The following is a 19,258-nucleotide window of genomic DNA, read 5'->3' on the forward strand; positions in this document are numbered from 1 at the left end:
AAAAACGTAATGATATAACCCAAACATCTTAAATGTGGTGTTGAGCAGGAGTAAACAGAAACTGTTCTGCTGTAAAAGGGGCAACAAGCAGATTTGCTCTCCAAGTCGTTGTGGCAGCCTCAGTGTGTGTTGATCGGTAGAAGACATCAGGTGCTTGTCACATTGAGACCGTGATCATGACTTGTCAGGTGTCATTGTCATTTTGCGTCATGCTGCAAAAACAGCCCACAAAACTGTGTGTGTTTTCTTTTTTTACAAATATAAATTCTTTATCTCTCCGTCAGATGCTGAGTGCTGTCGTACAAGAACCACCAACAAAATACAGAGACAAACTCACTGCAGGAAAATGTTCACACAGGAGAGTTGGGAGGTGGCTCAAACCATGAAAACAAAAAAGCAAGAACCTCCACAGATAGAATTTTTTTTTTTAAACAAAACAAAAAGCAGCTACAACTTAAGGAATATCAAAAGACAATATCAAGCCATCTTCAGACATGAACACTTGAAAATGTCCACACAATGGGGTCTGGAGTTTGCCTTTCACCTGTTATGAACGCAGCAGGAGATTCTCTGTGTCAGACACACTGACAACAACAGAAAAAATGTCTTTTGTCATTGTCTCTTAAAGTTGACGACTTCATCAGTGGCTTCTACGGGCTCCTCTGTTTCCTCCTGATAAGTTTGCATTCCTTTGCATCAAAGATTGCAAAGATTGCACATATATAGTATATAATATTTTCAGACAGGGTGGAAATATATTTTTATTTCTACACAAAAAGAAAAAAATGTTGCAGTACAATTGCTCAAAACGATATTTTTGTCTGTTATTAATACACTGGCTGTAGCAAGTAGGCCTGTGTGCATGCGTGCGTGCGTGTGAGAGCACTTTAATCATGTTTGTGTTCTAGAGGAGAAGCAGATAACAGGCTGAAGCCATTTTCAACAAGAGGTTTTTAAATCCATTCGAGTGATGTGATTCATAAAAATAGCTCTGCCAGCATCTCCACATTTCAATCAGCAACAAGTCGTTTTCACAACGACCAGTTATTGATAAATCACACAGACGGTTCCTTAAAGCACTGCGTTGTTCTCATCGTCTCTTAAAGCCTTCTGTCCTGGTGCGATTTGTGATATCATATCCATAAATCACAGGACGTGCGGATCAGAAGTGGGCAGCACAGACGCAGCTGCACTTTGTTTCCTATCACTTTTCTCCGAGCGACTTTTCTTTCATTTAATTTTTTCATTGTACTGCCCCCCCCCCAATAATGTGAGGGGATATAGTGATCAGGATGTCTGTCCGCTCGACTGTGTGTCCAAACATCCATCTGTGTGTCTGTTATCAATCTGTAGAACTCCATTAGGTATTCTTTCATGAATATTTAATCAGGAAGTGAAGTGGAGCCCTTTGATATTTTGAGTTTCTTTAGTGACCATTAAAATCCTGAGAGCATCTTCAGGTTGTAGGTTAGGAAGATTATCAATTTATGTAAAGCATGCCCTGATGTCTTTATGTGATTATTGTTATTAGGCCTGTGCAATAAAACAATATAAATAATATTAGAATAACATTTTTATCAATAGCAATATAATAAAATTTCATGTAATTATCACATTATTTTTTCTTATAAGTTCAAAGCTTTTTATATAGTCTGTGGTTCAAAGACAGATTTCGCTTCTGATTGAAGCCAGTGGGTTTAAACTCTCTGAACAGAGAATGATTTGATTATTGTTGAAAATTATATGCGATAATTATTGATCCTGTTTTATTTCCCAGCCCTAATGTTGTGTGCTTTATAACAGTCATCCAGTGTTTACCCGTAACAGGAAATATTACCACTTGTAATTGTTATAGCACTAGGTTATCTGCTCTGGTACGTTTTGCAGCTGTGAAGATCTCCTGATGACTCTTGTTATTTTAAATCTCACTTTTGTCTATTTCTTGGTTTTCACTGTTGAACTCCTTTTATCTCACATACCATCATTTATTTTCCTCTCTCAACTGTTTATTTATTTTTTTCAGAAAAAGGGAAAATGAATTTCTGCAGTTGCAATTGAAAGTGGAACCCAACGCTCTGCAGCCATTTGGCACAGTGAAGCACAGCAGGGAAAATTACTTGTTGATCTGTTCCCAGCACTGGCTCATCATAAGTGTGATTAGGGTGTAGAAGCAAAACGACTGGCATGGGACTGCAAATAGTTTTTTGTTCTCTAATGGAATTAAACACATGAACATTTTAACATAGCAAATGTTGTATTTTCTTGTGCAGCCAATAGAAGGGAAGGTGGTGCGTCTCCAAGAGGAAGCTCATACTCAACAGTCAGAAGCAAACTAGTGGCTTGTTTGTTTTAGTTTCTTGTTCAGCCAATGTTTATTTTGAAGATTTCACTTCCTGTAAATGGATTGTCACTTGAGAACAGCTGCTCAAACTATGAAATCTGTCTAAGCCTTTTGGTAAACTGTCAGCAGGTCGGAGGTGAATAGAGCTGTTGTGATGGAAGTAACTGCAGGTGACATGAGTGTCAGTATATGTCTTTCTGCTAGTCAATCGACAGGGGGGGGTTGGACACGACCTAATGAAGAACTCAATTTTATTTAGGAGCAGATCCAGATAAACGTTTTTTTCACTGTCTTCAACATGCTGAGATAAAGCAGTGCATAAACCTTGGTGGAGGTATGTCCTCTCTGAGCAACCTTTTTATTTCCTCCGTTATAATAAGTTATTATTCACCCCTGCCTGTTTGCAAGATTGCGCAAAAACGACGAAACGGATTTCCCCAAAACTTGGTGCAGGGTTCAGTTTGGGTCAGGGAAGAACCCATTACATTTTTGTGCAGATCCAGTTTTTTTCCCCTCTTTTTTTAAGCATTGTGAGTTAGGATGATTTTCAACATTTCACTATTTTTCTAAGAGAATGATTCATGAATCTTGTAACATTCAGTGACACTACCACTGACAGTGAAAACACATGGAGAAAGTTTATAATCTCATTTTTGAGCTGTGACAGACTTTGTAAACAAGTTAAAGCATTTCAGTTTGAAGAGTTGACTTTAGAATGTCTGCTATAGAACCTTTTCTACAGAAATGCCAGAAGAAGCGAAAGTCCGATGTAGAGTTTTATTTTACCCTGAAATATGTCCTGTTTTCCCCCCTGAATCTGTCAGACTGCATCTCCGCAGCGAATATACTGTCGGCTTTAGTTTCCATCCCACATCGAGCATCTGCTAAATTGGAAATTTGTATTTCTTCTGAATCCTTGCAATCACCGTCAGACTGTGCACGCTCTCAGCTGTCATCAACACTTATAGAAATGTATTTTATGTAGGATTTTCTTAAGAGTAGTCGTGGGTGTTAGAGAACATAATCTTATTTCAGTCACTGGAAAATAGGTGTAGTTTTAGAACACAATGACACGGCATCCTTAGCAGATGAACGGAAACGTTGGCATGTAGAGGAAAGAGAAAACAAGAGCAGTTATTTTGCTGCTAGAAAGGCAGCGACAAAAAAGCATTAAAAATAGTGTGAAAATCCTTTTTCTCCCCTCTACACCGTTTCTCCATTGTAGAAATGAACTGTTAAATACTGTTTATGTTGGTCTCAAACTGTTGCCTGTTGTGCTGAGACAGTAACAAAAACAGATCAATAAAGCCTTTAGAAAAAGCTGAAGGTGAAAGGGACCTACGGAGCAAACGAGAGAGCTGAACAATAGTTTTCTGAAGTCAAGGGCAGCGGTCTGCACAGAGAGGGACGGGCACTTATTGCTGTGACTCACAGTGTATTGATTCATTGGGTTTTTATAGTGATATAGATGAACACAAGCAGGAATGGCTTGGTCAAATGTCCATCTGGGTAAATGGTGAAAGCATTGCTGTGCTACTGTCAGGATGGAGTGACTGAATGAAGGAGATAATGAGTGGAAGGGAGGAAAGGAACAGATGAGTGAATGGATGAATGACCTGGTTGAAATGTCTGCATCACTAAGCACATCAAGGAAGAAGCCAATCCAATTTTGGTTTGGATCCTGGAACTTTTTTCACTTTAACATTGTAAGACAGGACAATTTAATTTTCTTTGTTGTTTTTTAAACTTTTTCCCAGGGAATAATTCATGAATCTGTTGCAGCTTGATTGAATTTAAAGGGACTGTTGAGCCTTGATGGGGGTACGTGCCCTTTTTAGTGCCATTCTAGATGCGCTCTATTTAGAATCTTCAAGAATAAGGTGTATATCTAGCTGCTCTACTCTGTGAATACCATGCTAATGCGTGTGTCTCATGTTTTCTTTCAGGATGATTGGGGCTCCAGTGACTCATCTAGTAAAAGCAAAACTCACAGCTCTGACGATAAGACTCATGGTCTGGAGACCCTGCCACCAGGTAGGAAACTTCACTTCTCATCTTGCAGCACCACCAGCACACACCACCTAAGCATGAGATGGATAATATAGCAAATATTTGAGTCTATGAGTGATATACATAACCAGGATATATGTTCCGGATCTCTGGGTTCAGTGTGTCATTGTTTGTGATTGTGATCGTAATGAAGGGAATGACAAATACACCCAGCTGTGAGGCATGTGTATGCACAGACATGGTACACCACAATCATGTATCCAGAGGGTTTCCCACATCATATTCCCAAACCGAAACCATTTCCTATTTCAAATGTGGTAACACTGTGACATAGCTTTGGTTTTATTATCAGAAGAGCATGAACATCCTCAACTTCACCATGTTCAGATAACCACAAGACTGTACAGCCATCAGTGTGACACAAATGTCACATCCACTCATGTATCCAGAATAATTCAAGGATCCATTTTAATCCTTCCACAAACCCAACTATGCGTCTCCACCCTGACTTTGAGAGACATTGTTTTAGAGTCCAGCAGGGCAGAGAAGTCAGAGTAGAGAGAGCAAATTTGAGCAGCAATTTTTCATTCAGCGCTCGTCCTCAACTCAACTCACGGCAGCCGCTGCCCCTCCTTCACAAGCCCAGGGCCTGCGAACGCTGAACACACACTCTCTTATCTGATCCAGCAGTAGAAATGGAATCCACTTTGAATGGTGAAGTAGGAACTATTTCAACTTCAGGGTGACTTTATACTTAATTATGGCAGCATATCGTGTCACCCACAACAACCAACAACACACACCCACAAACTCAGAAAGAAGAAGAGGAAAAAAGGTGAAAAAGAAAGAGAGGAAAGAGGAGATGGAGAAGATTGGGATTAATAATATGGAGGATTAAGTCATGAAAGAATAACTCTTCTCTGATGAAGATTGTCTGATGGGATCTAAACCCCCTGGAAAAAAACAGCAAATGGATTTTGTGTTTAGGTTTGCAACTAATATATCATATAATAATATATACTTCTTTTAATTGATTAATAGATCTTCTGTACATTTCTTGATTAATCATTAATAGTGTAATAAATGTTCCACCTGCAGTCCAAAGCCAAAGTCAATTCAGTTCAATTTGTAAGTTGCCAAATTACATTATTTTGTTCACATAGCCGTGTTGAGACCTTACAAAATTATAGAGAAACACAACAAATGACCCCACAATGAACAAGCAGCAGGTGACTGTTGAGAGAAAAAACTCCCTTTAATAGGAGGGAACCTTTAATAGAATCAAACTCAGTGTGGAGGGCCTAATGGATCACGATTACTGATTGGCATTTGCTGCGTAATGTGAATAAAACTCTAATACATTACCTTAAACATGAAGATGAGGTACATTTTCATCGGCAATGGTGGTAAACTCCCATGATTCCACACTGCTTCACGACATCATCAAACTAACCTTTAGTTATCGTTTTTGTTGGGTTAAACAAACAGCTCAGTGACAAGGGGTAAAAAGTAAACTGTTACTCTGAGGGTCCGAAGCAGCAAACTGCCAGTGGGGTCCTGATGAGAGTATCCTGCTATAAAGTGGTCTGAGACAGAGAAAGTATTGGGAAAATGTCAACAAGACTAGTAATTCCATCGAGAAAGTGAACGATTAATCTACTCTGAGTGGTTCAGTGTTCATGGAGGTCAGGAGAGAGCAGGGAGAGAGTGGCACACAGAGAGAGAAGTCGAAAACCTTTATTTCACCACATGAATTACTTGCTGCCACTAAACATAGATATCAGCAAGGACATCAAACATTGTGACACATGCTGCAGAGACTTGGAGGCACTGTTATACAGTCACAGGCCGATCATCACAAGCTTCGGCTCATTAGCATGCCAGACACATTCACATGCTGTCAGGGTAGACACACACACACACACACACACACACACACAAACACACACACACACACACACACACACACACACACAACCTCGCTGGATCTTTTCTCCTCGTAAGGCTCTGTTTCTGTCTCTCTCTCTTACACACTCATCCATAGTGGTAGTGTAATCTCACACAACCATATGCTTAACACAAGACATTAGCATAGCAGCTGCACCGGGCTAATTAGTTGTATTATTATTATTCGTGTGTGCCCGTGTCTCAGTAGCCAATGACAAACTGTGAAATTAAACATGACAACTTTCTCTGTTTAGTGGGCAATGATCTCGGTAATCTGCTCAGACAGACGCGACATGCTCCGCCTTTCTTTCCTTCTAAACTCACTTTTTAGGCTGCAGCAAATAAGTAAATACTCAAATGTAGGAGGGGTTTTTTCTCCCTAACTCACCACAGTGCATAGTAAATGTTCTTTTGTGTTTTTGTAGCTTTGCTCAAACAGCCTCGCCTCGTCTCCTACATTCTTATCTGCATATTTTCTGCATATGAGCAGCATGCATTTCATGTCAGCTTTTCCTCAGTGCCATGTGGCCACCTTGTCAATCAGCGAGGTTTCCTTCCTGCCGGTCGTGAGGGATCCTTGCATCATCCAAGCTGCTGCCTACGTTTCATATTCCCATTGATGTGTAATCCCATTCATTCCTGAGACACATTTTCCACCTTTTGTAAAGGTTTAAACAGCATCTTTTATTTTGGGATATTGTGTGTTTGTTTAACATTTCACCAGAGTTGCATTGAGAATATATTTCTTAAAAAAAATGGATTTAGTGTTTATGTGAAAGCGAACACATAAAGAAGATAAAGGAAAGTCATTTTCAGTCATAATCTATATATAACAAAATGGCCTTAAAACATTTATAAACTAGAATGGCACACACTGCAAACCTCCACCGTGGCCACTTGTGAAACCACATTTAAATTCACTAGATCTGGATTTTTATTTTGGAGTCATCAAGATCCATGAATTACTCTCTTTTATCTCATCAAATCATCAAAAAAAACTTGTAATACGCCCTTTCCACATTTTTTAGGAAAGTGAAAAAAATCTTGGATCCACCCCTTGATCTGGATCCCCTTCAAAATGTAATGGGTTCTTCCCTGACCCGTACCTCACCTTCCACCAAATAGTCCTGCTAACTAACAGACATGCTAACAAAATACAGATAATAAAACTTAACTTCCATAGGTAATAAGTAACCTTCACTTACGGGTAATCAACATGGTAGATTAATGCGATTCTCATCATCTCACCAGCTTATCATCTAACAGTGTCCTGTTTGCTTTTCTGTTCTGCTCATGTGCACTGGACTTTATTCAAAGTTTTTGAATATCTGCAATTGAATGCTTTTCTATCTTTTCCCTCCCCCTTATTCCAACATGTAATTTTCTGACCACAAACAAGACAACAGCAAAGCAAGTGCATTCTTCCAGCTTCTGGGTGGATGTGGTTTGATTGATTGCTTCATATATATATGTGTGTGTGTGTGTGTGTCTAGGCAAAGTGCGCTGGCAGGATTTTGACCAGGACCTATACGTTGGTGCCACAGTGGTCCGATCAGGTCAGGATCCATACGCCAGGAACAAGTTCAACCAGGTGGAGAGTGACAAACTCCGCATGGACAGAGCAGTGCCCGATACAAGAAACGACCAGTACGTATCTGCCGTTGCCCAGAGTACCTGCTTTGATACACATACATGAGACACACTGGGAAACTACAACACTGCCCCTATAAGCCTTTTATTGTTGCATGTGCGAGTGCAGGTCTTTAGTGTGCACATGCTGTCCTTTACTGTCTCTAATGGCACCAGACTGGAAACTCCCTGTACTGTGCTCTATCAAATGGAACCAGGAAGTAGCAGCAGACACACATACACACACACACATACACACACACAAACACACACACATAATCCTGAAACAGCATCATGCCATTATGTTTTATTAAGCCCGATTCTCGACTTGTGCCAAATTATCTTGTTGCCTCCTGAATAATTAAGCTGCATACTGGTTTAGCACAAAGAAATACAAATCTGCCTATTTCAATCCTTGCTTTAGTCTCATTCCTCGTTAAATTTAAGGTCAAATGTTTCCAAATATCCTGTCAGCTTCCAGCATTTTCTTTTACTAGGAGGAACTGTTCTAAACCTGTATGTATTGAATGGGCTGTTTGTTTGGCCTGGTTGCAGTTTACTTACGAAAAACTGTAAAAATAACCTGTAGCAATTGAACCGTTGCAAGTAAAGACCAACTGCAGGACTCAGTCCACAGAACCCTGCAGCCACTGCTACAGAGCACTGGTCACCTGTTAATTCAGTTTATTATTATTTAATGTATTGCATGAACAAATTGCATGAAATTAGTAGATAGAAGACGATCAGAGTATGCAAATCAATGCTAAAACCATGTTAAAGAAAGTGAAATAGAATTTTCCTGTGTTCCTCCACAAAAGTTCATGAAAATCGGTTGAGTAACTTTTGTGTAATCCTGCTAACCGACGCAGATGAAAACATAACCTCCTATTCAGAGGTAATAAATAAGAAATACCTACCACACTCTGAGCAAATATTTTGATATTAAGACCAACAGCTTAACAATGGGCAGACAAGACTTTTTATTTTTTATATGTTCATGTAAATATTTCAACTGTATGATTTCTGTAGGATTTATTGAGTGTTTTCCTTATTTGAGTCTTGTCTTGTTTATTTCGAGCAATGGAGTGTGAATGTCATTTGATGTGTGAGTCAGGGTTTGAACGACAGTCTGAGTGTGTGTGTCATTCCTGTGATACAGTGACGGGCTCATGTGGTGCACCCACTGAACAAACCCGTTCTCAAAGAGGGATCTTATTTTCATGTGTTAAATAAAAGGAACAGGTTTGCATTTTAGACAAGTGTTTGTTGTCTGGCTGTGCCTCACCCTGCTCTGCAGAACAAGGTCATTACGGAAAACCAGTCATTCTGATCTTGATTATTGTAGCGTGTCATTCTCATTATTATCTATTTCTTTAAATATTCCATAATAATTAAATGCCTCACAATTGAATGCTGAAAAGTTTGTGCTATGTCTTCAGTTCTCTGAACATTGACACTGTCTATTTAACTAAACATAGTGACTTTTAAGTTCAGCTGTAAATCAGCTGGAGACAAAAAGAAGTGAAGCTGCTGCCCTCACTGTCGTCCTACAACAGTTTGTTTATAGCCAGTGGTTTGACTCCTCTTGTATCTGTCTAGATTTTAGGTCTACATACATACTGTGTGATTCAAAGATTTTTTATAAAGGCAGTGGTCTGGCCTCTCTAATGTATTGACCTAACTCAGACAGATTTAGCCATTAGCCCACTAAAAGAGCAGGGATGCGTCTCCCATTGATCTGCGAGTGATGTGTCATTTGCACAGCAGCAGCGATTGTGAAGGTTTTTCTAGAAAAAAAGGCGGAGCAGGGTGAGTGATTTCAACAAAAGATCAAAAGAGCTTACAGACTGACTATTGCCAGGCTGACAATCCAATATATATAAAGTATAGACACAGTATCTTTGGATTTTTGCCCTGCACTCAGCAAAACCACTATCAGTCGCGTGTGTGTGTACTTTGTGAGGACCCTTTTGAGCCTAGAGCTACAGACTGAGGACATTTTGGGAAAGTGAGGAAAATTTGGCCAGTCATCACTTTCTGACCCACTTTTAATGAGCTGTTTGAGGGTTAAGACTGGGTTTTATTGTCCGGGTAGGAATTTCTATTAGGTTAGGGTAAGGATTAGGGTGAGGCATCTAGCTTTGATGGTTTAGGGTTAAGGGCTTGGGAAGGCATTATGCCAATGAGTGTCCTCACTAAGATAGATGTACAACAAGTGTGTGTGTATACTTTGGTACTTCTTTAGGACCTTTTCCAAAATAAACACTGACCTTGTCAAGACCAGTAGTCCACATAGGGTCCAGAGCCTGGTCCTAATGAGGGTTCCTAGTTAAAGTAGGGAATAAGATGTAAATTGTGGTCAGGTTAAGGTTAGGGTTAGTCATGAATTAGTCATGGTTCAGGTTAGGCTGACACAATGAATGGAAGTCAATGCAAAGTCCTAGAACAAGGACATCTGCGTAAACCTGTGTGTGTTTCTGTGCGTGCGTGTGCATGCCTCAGTGTGTCCTGAATTCCTCTTTGTGCATTCCTGTCTTTAGGACCTGTTTAGGGAGTGATTTCAGCTTGCCTATTCATTGAGCTGTGCACCTGTGTGTGAGGAATGTTTTTATTTTGTCATTCAACATTTTTGTGTGTCTTTGTTCCTTGTTCGATTGATTTCTGTGTGTGCAGGTGCAGACATAAACAATGGATGTCAGACCTACCAGCCTCCAGTGTGGTCATCACCTTCCACAATGAGGCTCGCTCTGCTCTGCTGCGGACTGTGGTCAGGTAGGTGAATGGTGTGTGTGCTATCCACTCAAAAAAAAAAACTTATCTATTTGTATGTCTTGGCTGAGATTCTATCTTCTTTAAATATTTCTTCCTATAAATTCCCTCCTTGTCTCGCTTTAGTGTCTTGAAGAAAAGTCCTCCTCACTTGGTCAAAGAGATCATTCTGGTGGACGACTACAGCGACAATCGTAAGTATTGCACGGAAACACATCAAACAAAAACACTCAGACTTATTGATATCTGTGTGTAAGTGCAAATGCAAAGTGAATCTCATTTGTTTGCTCCCTGTGTATTTCAGCGGAGGACGGAGCGTTGCTGGGGAAGATTGAGAAAGTGCGAGTGTTGAGGAACGACCGCAGAGAAGGTGATTAGAAAAGGAGATGAAGAAAGTTTTATATTTTTATCACATAAAAGTTCCCAGTGCTGTTTCTTGACGTGTGATTGTTTGTAATCAAGATTCTTGTGACTGATGTTTCTCTCAGGACTGATGCGCTCGAGGGTTCGTGGTGCAGACGCTGCCACAGCGCCAGTGCTCACCTTCTTGGATTCTCACTGTGAATGTAATGACCACTGGCTGGAGCCGCTACTGGAGAGAGTGGCTGAGGTACACACACACACACACACACACACACACAAACACACACACACTTGCATTACACTCTTGACATTCTCCTGAAATTATATGATGGGGCAGAATGTGAGAGCGCAAATGTCGAAGTCAGTTGCTGTGGATATTCTCTGGATATTCTCCTGCCAGCTCCCAAGTAAAAAACATTGGCGTGAGCTCACGTGAGAGTATATCAGGAATTCACAGCACTCAGGTGAGCAGGTTGATGAGGCTCCTAACACACGATGGACGTGAAACTAAAAAACTAAAAGAATATATAACACAAAATTAATAATAATTAATAATTAAAAAAAGGAGCCACACACACAAAAAGGTAGTCTTGGAAAGACAAGAGCTTTTGATAATAAAACCCACCACTGATGTCGATGTGCTGTAAACAAAAACATGATATCTGCAGCATTTCATGTAGTCAGTGCTTCTGATTGACACAATCCTCTGCTGGGTTTTTCACATGTGAAAACAGAGTCTGGAAAATGACTGAACGCAGTTGTGACATTTTCTGAGTTCATGTCTGAGACTGGCTGATTACTATTGATGACTTCTATCCAATACAGCTTTAGTTGTATGGTCCAATCCCTCAGCCAACGTACACACTTTGGGAAAAAAATGGCCCTGTAACCCATCTGACTGCTTTAGGTGGACGTGACATGATGTCCTGTTACCATGTCAACACCAGCCACAAAAAATGTCCCAAAAAAGCCAGTAAAACAACACTTATTTATATCTGTCGAGGAATTATGTTTTTCCTTCCCTCTTTAACATAGAGGTCGGAGGTCAGTGAGGAAACCATTCAGTCAGTGTCTCATTAACATTCACGTGAAAAACAAAGAGTGTGTGACATCGCTTCAGTAATACAGGAATGTTTGGACACTTTCAGAATAAAAACAAATTTTCACGTTTTGTTTTCTGACTTGAACTGTTTGGAAAAAAGTCTTTCTCATACCAAGAGTAATGACTCTGTTTGGTGGGGATTTTATTTTATCAGTCAGAACAGTTTTTTTTAATCTAAGACAACATGTTTCTTCATTTTTAAAAGGACATTCCTCTGAGCGCGTCATGTTTCCGTCTTTCCAAACCACAGCAAGCTGTAAAAGCACACTCCTGAAACAGAGTAAACGTAAACTGAGCTCCATTAAAGATGAACCGTCTGGTGACATTTAGAGTGAAGCCTTGAAGTCATGACTTGAGAAGGAGCTTCTTGATTGAATGTGATCTTAATCTGAAGTGCGGCACCATGAGTAAAATGAGGATTCTTCTTTTAATATTTATGTGATATGACTGAAAAAAACTATGATTCTGTTTTTGATCCATCTAAGTGTGGCATTTTGTTATTATTGCAAATGAATCAATGCCTGAAATCTAAAACACTTTGCTGTCAGATTAATTGAAGCCTTTTGTTTGCTGTAGTTCTAATAACAAAAACGAAAGAAACACGAAATGTGTTTGTTTGTCAAGTCAAAAGGTTTCAGCCCAAAATAAACAGATCAGTTAGTATGTGAGGTCTTGTTTTCGTCACTCAGACCACTTGAGCGATCCTCTCTCAACCAGTGTGTGATGCAGCTTTCGAGGATTTGATTTGATGTAAGACGACAGGGCTGCTTTACTTTCACATCTGCTTTATAAACAGTGATAAACTAAATATAGAACACAGACTAAACATATGCATCACTGACGTTGAGGGAAATATTTACTTCTGCTCTATAATTCTACAAAACAAGACTCGTAGTAAATATTTATTAATGAGCTGGATGTCTTCTGTCTCTCTGTTAGAGTTTCTTTAAAGTCGTAAAAGTTTTAATCAGGTTTTTATGTACAGCAACAGCAACAGCCTGTGCCTGGAGGCATTATGTTTTCTGTCCATCTTTCAGTCCTATTCTTGTGAACAAGATATCTAAGTGGTTGAAGGTCAAAGGTGAACGTCACTGTGACCTCATAAAACCCTTTTTTGCCTTATGAATGCGTTATCTTAAGAACACCTTGGGAGAATCCTTAAAAATTTGGTACAAATGCTCACTTATACTCACAGATTAACTGATTACATTTTGGTGCTCAATGGTCGAGGGTAAAACATATTTCTGGCCTCTTGAACATGAGTCTGCTTTTAGGCAATGTCTTCCACTTTTGACCAGTTGTTACTTGGACTCAGAGATGAACTAATGAGATTTCAGTGTCCAAAGGTCATGGTGACCTCTTATCAATCTGGAAAAAAAATTTATATAGACTGAAACTGTACTGGTTGACAGAGGCATACACCTGCAGGGCATTCATTCTAGTATTTTCTTACTTCTCAGGATAAGACGAGAGTAGTTTCTCCAATTATTGACGTCATCAACATGGACAACTTCCAGTATGTAGGAGCCTCGGCCGATCTGAAAGGAGGTAAAGTATCCAAGTATTAATACATGCACATGCACACACGCACACACACACACACACATACAATAGCAGCACTGATAACTGCTGTTTTGGAATCTATTGTTCTATTTGATAAACTGTTTTCACTTGAGGCTGCTGTTATTATGTGTCTCATGCACAACACAGTCATTTCTGCTAAGTCTAAACGCAGCATATTTATTTAATAGCCTACTACAAACATACTGTGTTTCACACTGCTTACCGCTTCTAACTAGTTTTTAGTGCCACAATGCAAATGCATGAACTTCAGAGGTATTTAATCTAAGTATTATTTGACTTACTGATTTTACTTCCTTAACAGTGGAACACCTGACTACATGTAATTCTAAAATGAGTCAGGGAAGCTGGTTCCAAGTAAAAAGCTCTAAAACAACTGTAACGCAGAATGTTAAATGTGTAAATATGCAAACTCTCACTTAAAAAAGTTCACCACATCAACTTAAAAAGTGATCATATACCAGTGTTGTGTTCACAGCTGGTTTCCTCTGCCCCCATGTGGCCAAAAACATCCAGAAATGCAGGTTAAGGTTTCCAAATTATAAATGGCAGCAGTTTGAAATTAGATTTTAAATCAGACATTTGTTGAAACATCAAGTACAATTTCATGGTCGTATGAAAAAAATAAAAAAAGAGAACATATTAATGATACACTCTGCCAAAACTGTATACACTAATATCTGGAGTTTCATTCTAATTTCGCCTCCATCATTCTACATATGTACAGTATATGTGTATGTATATTTTTTTCACCTTTACTATTCCTAATCCATATACTGACTATGCATACTGGCATTAAAAATCTTATAGGAATAAATATCTTGTACTATTATAGAAGTATAAAGAGTGTAACTGGGATGCTTCCACATACTTTTGGGGGTTGAACTCTCTCTGGTGAGACATGAACACATACAGACATGTGAAATCAGGCATGTGTCCAGTCAACCAACTGAAGCTGCCAAATCTAATATAACCACATTGTTACTTAATCTGAATGTGTGTGTGTGTGTGTGTGCAAAGGTTTTGACTGGAATTTGGTGTTTAAATGGGACTACATGACTCTGGAGCAGAGACGAGCCAGACAAGGCAACCCCATCGCACCCATAAAGTAAGACAAACAAACACACGCACGCACGCACAGATTTCACAGTTGCCATCATCAGCTAATCCCCCTCTTTCTCCCTCTGCCCCTGCAGGACACCGATGATAGCAGGAGGTCTATTTGTCATGGATAAGGAAAACTTTGAGCTGCTTGGAAAGTACGACATGATGATGGATGTGTGGGGAGGAGAAAACCTTGGTGAGTCACAGGAGAGCAGAAGACATTTTGACACAGTAATGGACGTCTAAGGAGTAGAAATTGTTGGTGATTGAAGGTTAAAAAAAATCAAATAGCGAGCAGAAAGAATAAAGTCTAACTCTCGTCAGCTTTCACCATCAATACGCTCGGCTGCTGTTATCCCCTGGCCTTCAGCTTCTAAAGGTGACAGACGTGAGCAGATTTTCCAGAAGCTTTTAAAGCTCAGTTTGATATTTTTTGAAATGTCAAATAGTTTCTTTAGGTCTTATACAGGCACATAACTGAAATTTATTTCCATCACAAGTGCTTTTCTTATTTTGGCTTGAAAACCAGAGATTCCTGTTCTCACATAGGATTTGATATAGTAGCACCAGGGACGAGTCTTCTGCTGTGATCATCACATTAGATCATCTGGGTGTCCATGCCAAGAATATGATATAAATTTCTCAGGAATGTGGAGGTCAGCTGTGAGTAAAATCATCTTCCAGAGTTCAGTTTGCCTCGGTGAGTGACAGTGTTAATGTGATAATCACTGGAGTTGGCGTTGAGTGAAAATTACCATTGTGTACACAATGGAGCTTATTTGCAAACAGTACAATGATATAATAACAGCTGCGTGTCCCTGCTGCCTCAGTCTGAATGCAGTTGGGATATTGTTAAGAATAAACAGCTGACAGGATGATTCATGCTTCTTTGGCAGCTCTAGCAAAATTAACCAGGACACAGATCCTGGTTTCACTTCTGTGTTCATTTAGTCAACACTTAAACAAATGCAGACAATGTTCTAGAGGGAACTTACCTTATCAGTGCACTGAAGGGAGGTGCAGACAAAGCTGTTTTCATACCTCTTATTATAATTAACTCTGATAATTCTATGGAAACAGTTTGTTTGAATGAGTTTGTGAAAGGAAAGTGTTTCTGACTTGTGTATTTGTGTGTCTCTGTGTGTTTCAGAGATCTCATTTCGTGTGTGGCAGTGCGGTGGCAGTCTGGAGATCATCCCCTGCAGTCGAGTCGGCCACGTCTTCAGAAAGCAACATCCGTACACTTTCCCAGGGGGCAGCGGGACAGTGTTTGCAAGGTGACACTCCTCCTACACAAATATGCCAAGGCTGTAGAATCCCCATAAACGTCTGAGACTTCACCCATCATTTGCTTATTAACATTTCCCATCCACACATATCACATTCCTACTCAAGCTGTTGACCGATGCGAGCGTTTCACAGACATAGCATCAGTGTTAAAAATAAACAATGCAAAAACTGATTGGGAACCAAAATACCAAAATGAATAAATGCTCAGTTCACCCTAAAAATCCCATACCGTTCTTTTGAAGTTATTAAGTTATATTTAACCAGGAAAACCCAACGTTGAGTATAAAAAGCTATTTTTAAAGGGAGTCCTGGTCAAGAGGGGCAACAAGGCAAAGTAAAAGTTCAGCAGGTAAAAAACAAGACAATCAGAGTTAGAATATAAAAACAAGAAATAAGTTACAAAACAAACCAAACATTGGTCAAAAACAGGGAAATCCCAGCGTCTCCATTTCCTGGTCTTTTAATATGTATTTAAAATCATTCAATGAATCCCAATCACGTAGTTTTAAACCCTTTTGTAAAATATTCCAGTCTGATGGGGCTGTAGTAAGTAGACTGTGGTAAACTTGTCATTCTCTGCTATTACCCTCAGATCAATTCAGCAGACTGTGACTTTATAGCATTTTAAGAGGACATTTATTCTGAAGATCACAGTTCACGCTTGATCTTGTATGTCAGCAGTTCAGAAAGCGATCTCACCCTGGGGCTAATTGTCCACGGCTCAGTTGTCATGCAATTAAAGACCATGTGATTTGGTTCTTGTTGTGAGATTGTTTTGTCAGCTGCTGTTTCGAAGGTCAAGAATCAACTTTCAGGCTCAACTTTTAACTGGACGTGGACAAGACTTTTTCAGGTGCTCAGAAAAATGTAAATCTGAACATCTGTAAAACCATGACAACTGAGAAAACGTAGCATGATGGAAAGCCTCAGAGCAGCTACTAAAAGAAAGAATGGTTTTCTTTTCACTTAGCTCAGAGGGCATTTAATCTCAATCACAACAAACAGTCAGTGTATAATTGAACTGCCCAGTCCTCTCTGTGGACATCTCTCCATACTCAAATTATTTCAGGCTCAAGTTATTTGCATTGGGTGCTGTGGTGTAAAGTTTTAGGTTTACTGCAGGTCTGAGAATCAAACCCATGTTAGATAATTAAAACCAAACAACACTAATTAAAAGCCGAGTAATCACAGGGACAATTGGCTCCAGATTAGGAATGAGCGCTCTTGTTAAATACAGATCTGTTTTTTGCACATGCTGTGATTTAGAGCTCTGATGAATGTGACAGCATAATCACTGAGCATCGGTTAATGGAAGCATCATACATGGAAAGATAATGGATCTCTGCTTTGAAACGTGGACCATTTACAAGTAACCACCCCTAGAAACAAGCCCGACAAAGCCACATGGTCCTGATTAAGAAAGTATGGGCGGATCAACAAACAGATAAGTGGGAGTTCATATTGGCTGTGGTTTCTTTGGTCTTCACAATCATTTACACAGCACAGAGGAAAAATCTAAATCAAGGACATAAGAGATACTGAACGTCTTTGCTCGTCACTCTCTTAAGTTGGTGTCCGAAAGTGAACACAGTCACAGAAATATAACAACAGTTCAGGATATGATTTATTAATTGACACGTGCAGTGGTGTCCTCGTGCATCAGCCTCAACAATGAATGTTCAGAATGCAGCACAGCATCATCTCTGGTTTCAGGCTGTTCAGTCCAACATCGTGCTCTTTACGTCGAATATAACTCCAGAGTGTGTCCCATGTGGCTGCTCACAGGGGAGCTACAACACAGCACATGCTTTGTCTGCTTGGATGCCATTATAATTGTTTTTCTGAGAACAGCATTTCCCAAATATCAAACTTTTATGGCACAACTTACAATCAATGTGAAGAATAACAGCTCTAGACTCCATATAAAGTGGATCAGGACGAAATGGTTTTGTACGTCAGGCAGAGTGGTTGCATATTGGAAATATTTTATGATATAATAATTTAAGGCCAGGCAGTTTTATTTCAAGCTCATTTCATACGCAGAGGTAGAATCATTAATAACAATGCAGGAACAAACTGAAAAGAAATCAATTGAAAATCAAAAAGCACAATTCCAAACATGTGCATGAACGTCTCCTTGATTAGGCTGGTTCAGACTTTGCCCTGGGTACCGCTAGCAGACCACTCCTCAGTGATCTCATAGGCTTGTATTGCACTTACATGTCTGTTATTTATTTGTGGCGAGCTCGATTAAAAGATTGGAAAATAAGCAACACAACTTAAATAATGAGATTTAAGAATGATGTGGGCAGTCATTTTGGTTTCTGACAGAACTCTTGTGGCTGTGTTTTTAATGAGTTGTAAGTGCCTGATGGTCTTTTTAGGAAGTCCCATTTAGCGGTCATTGCAGTAGTGGTTTGACTCGAACATGGATCAATGAACTGGATCAATTTACTCTTTTAAATTCATGATCTTTAGCAGCTCTTCAGTGTTCAGTGGTCTTCGGTGGGGTGATGTTGGGATGTCAGCCCAGTACTCACTGAATCTGGATTTTTATTGCACCAAATTGCACCCACTCACTAAATACTACTCCCTAAACATGCATGACTTTTTTTCATCAACATCCATTTATTATCCCTTGAGCAATTGGTGAAAATATCCAAAAGCACCCTATCTCACAAAGTTAAAGAAAGTGAATAAAAGTTCCTGAATCTGACCCTTTGTCCGGATCCACCCAAAAGTTTAATATGTCCATTCTTGGCCCATGTTCCATCCTTCCACCCATTTTCGTGGAAATCTGAGTCATTGGGTAATGCTGAGAAACAGACAAACAAAACCAACAGCAATTGGGCTTAAGTTGTTGCCACTGACACCATGGTAATATCATACTTTCCGTGAATATCTCCCAAATCATTATAGGAGTTGCAGTTCCAAAATGTAGAGCATGGCTATCCCCTAATAGATTTAAGACAAAGAAGAAGAAAAGCTGCGACACGATGCATTAATGCTGTTAGTTACTAACCCAAGACGTTTGTATTATTTGTATGACAAACTGAGCAGGATTTTACAAACATAAAAACAGTCTGGGCATCGCTCCCATTCAGCTTTGGTACAGTCTGCCA

The 19,258-nt window shown here is 39.6% G+C and overlaps 1 protein-coding gene across 2 annotated transcripts in view; it reads left to right on the forward strand.

The window, feature by feature from the left end:
* Positions 1-19,258, forward strand: part of galnt2 (UDP-N-acetyl-alpha-D-galactosamine:polypeptide N-acetylgalactosaminyltransferase 2) — a 52,299-nt gene that overhangs the window by 24,383 nt on the left and 8,658 nt on the right. For both annotated transcript variants that reach the window (XM_020098872.2, XM_020098873.2), the window contains exons 2-11: positions 4,288-4,375; positions 7,792-7,945; positions 10,601-10,699; positions 10,823-10,890; positions 11,001-11,066; positions 11,185-11,306; positions 13,622-13,709; positions 14,763-14,850; positions 14,939-15,042; positions 15,997-16,123. In XM_020098872.2, the coding sequence (XP_019954431.1) occupies positions 4,288-4,375; positions 7,792-7,945; positions 10,601-10,699; positions 10,823-10,890; positions 11,001-11,066; positions 11,185-11,306; positions 13,622-13,709; positions 14,763-14,850; positions 14,939-15,042; positions 15,997-16,123 (1,004 nt within the window). The remainder of the gene's footprint in view (positions 1-4,287; positions 4,376-7,791; positions 7,946-10,600; positions 10,700-10,822; positions 10,891-11,000; positions 11,067-11,184; positions 11,307-13,621; positions 13,710-14,762; positions 14,851-14,938; positions 15,043-15,996; positions 16,124-19,258) is intronic.

Source organism: Paralichthys olivaceus, chromosome 1 (assembly GCF_024713975.1).
Source record: "Paralichthys olivaceus isolate ysfri-2021 chromosome 1, ASM2471397v2, whole genome shotgun sequence".
Taxonomy (NCBI): Eukaryota; Metazoa; Chordata; class Actinopteri; order Pleuronectiformes; family Paralichthyidae; genus Paralichthys; species Paralichthys olivaceus.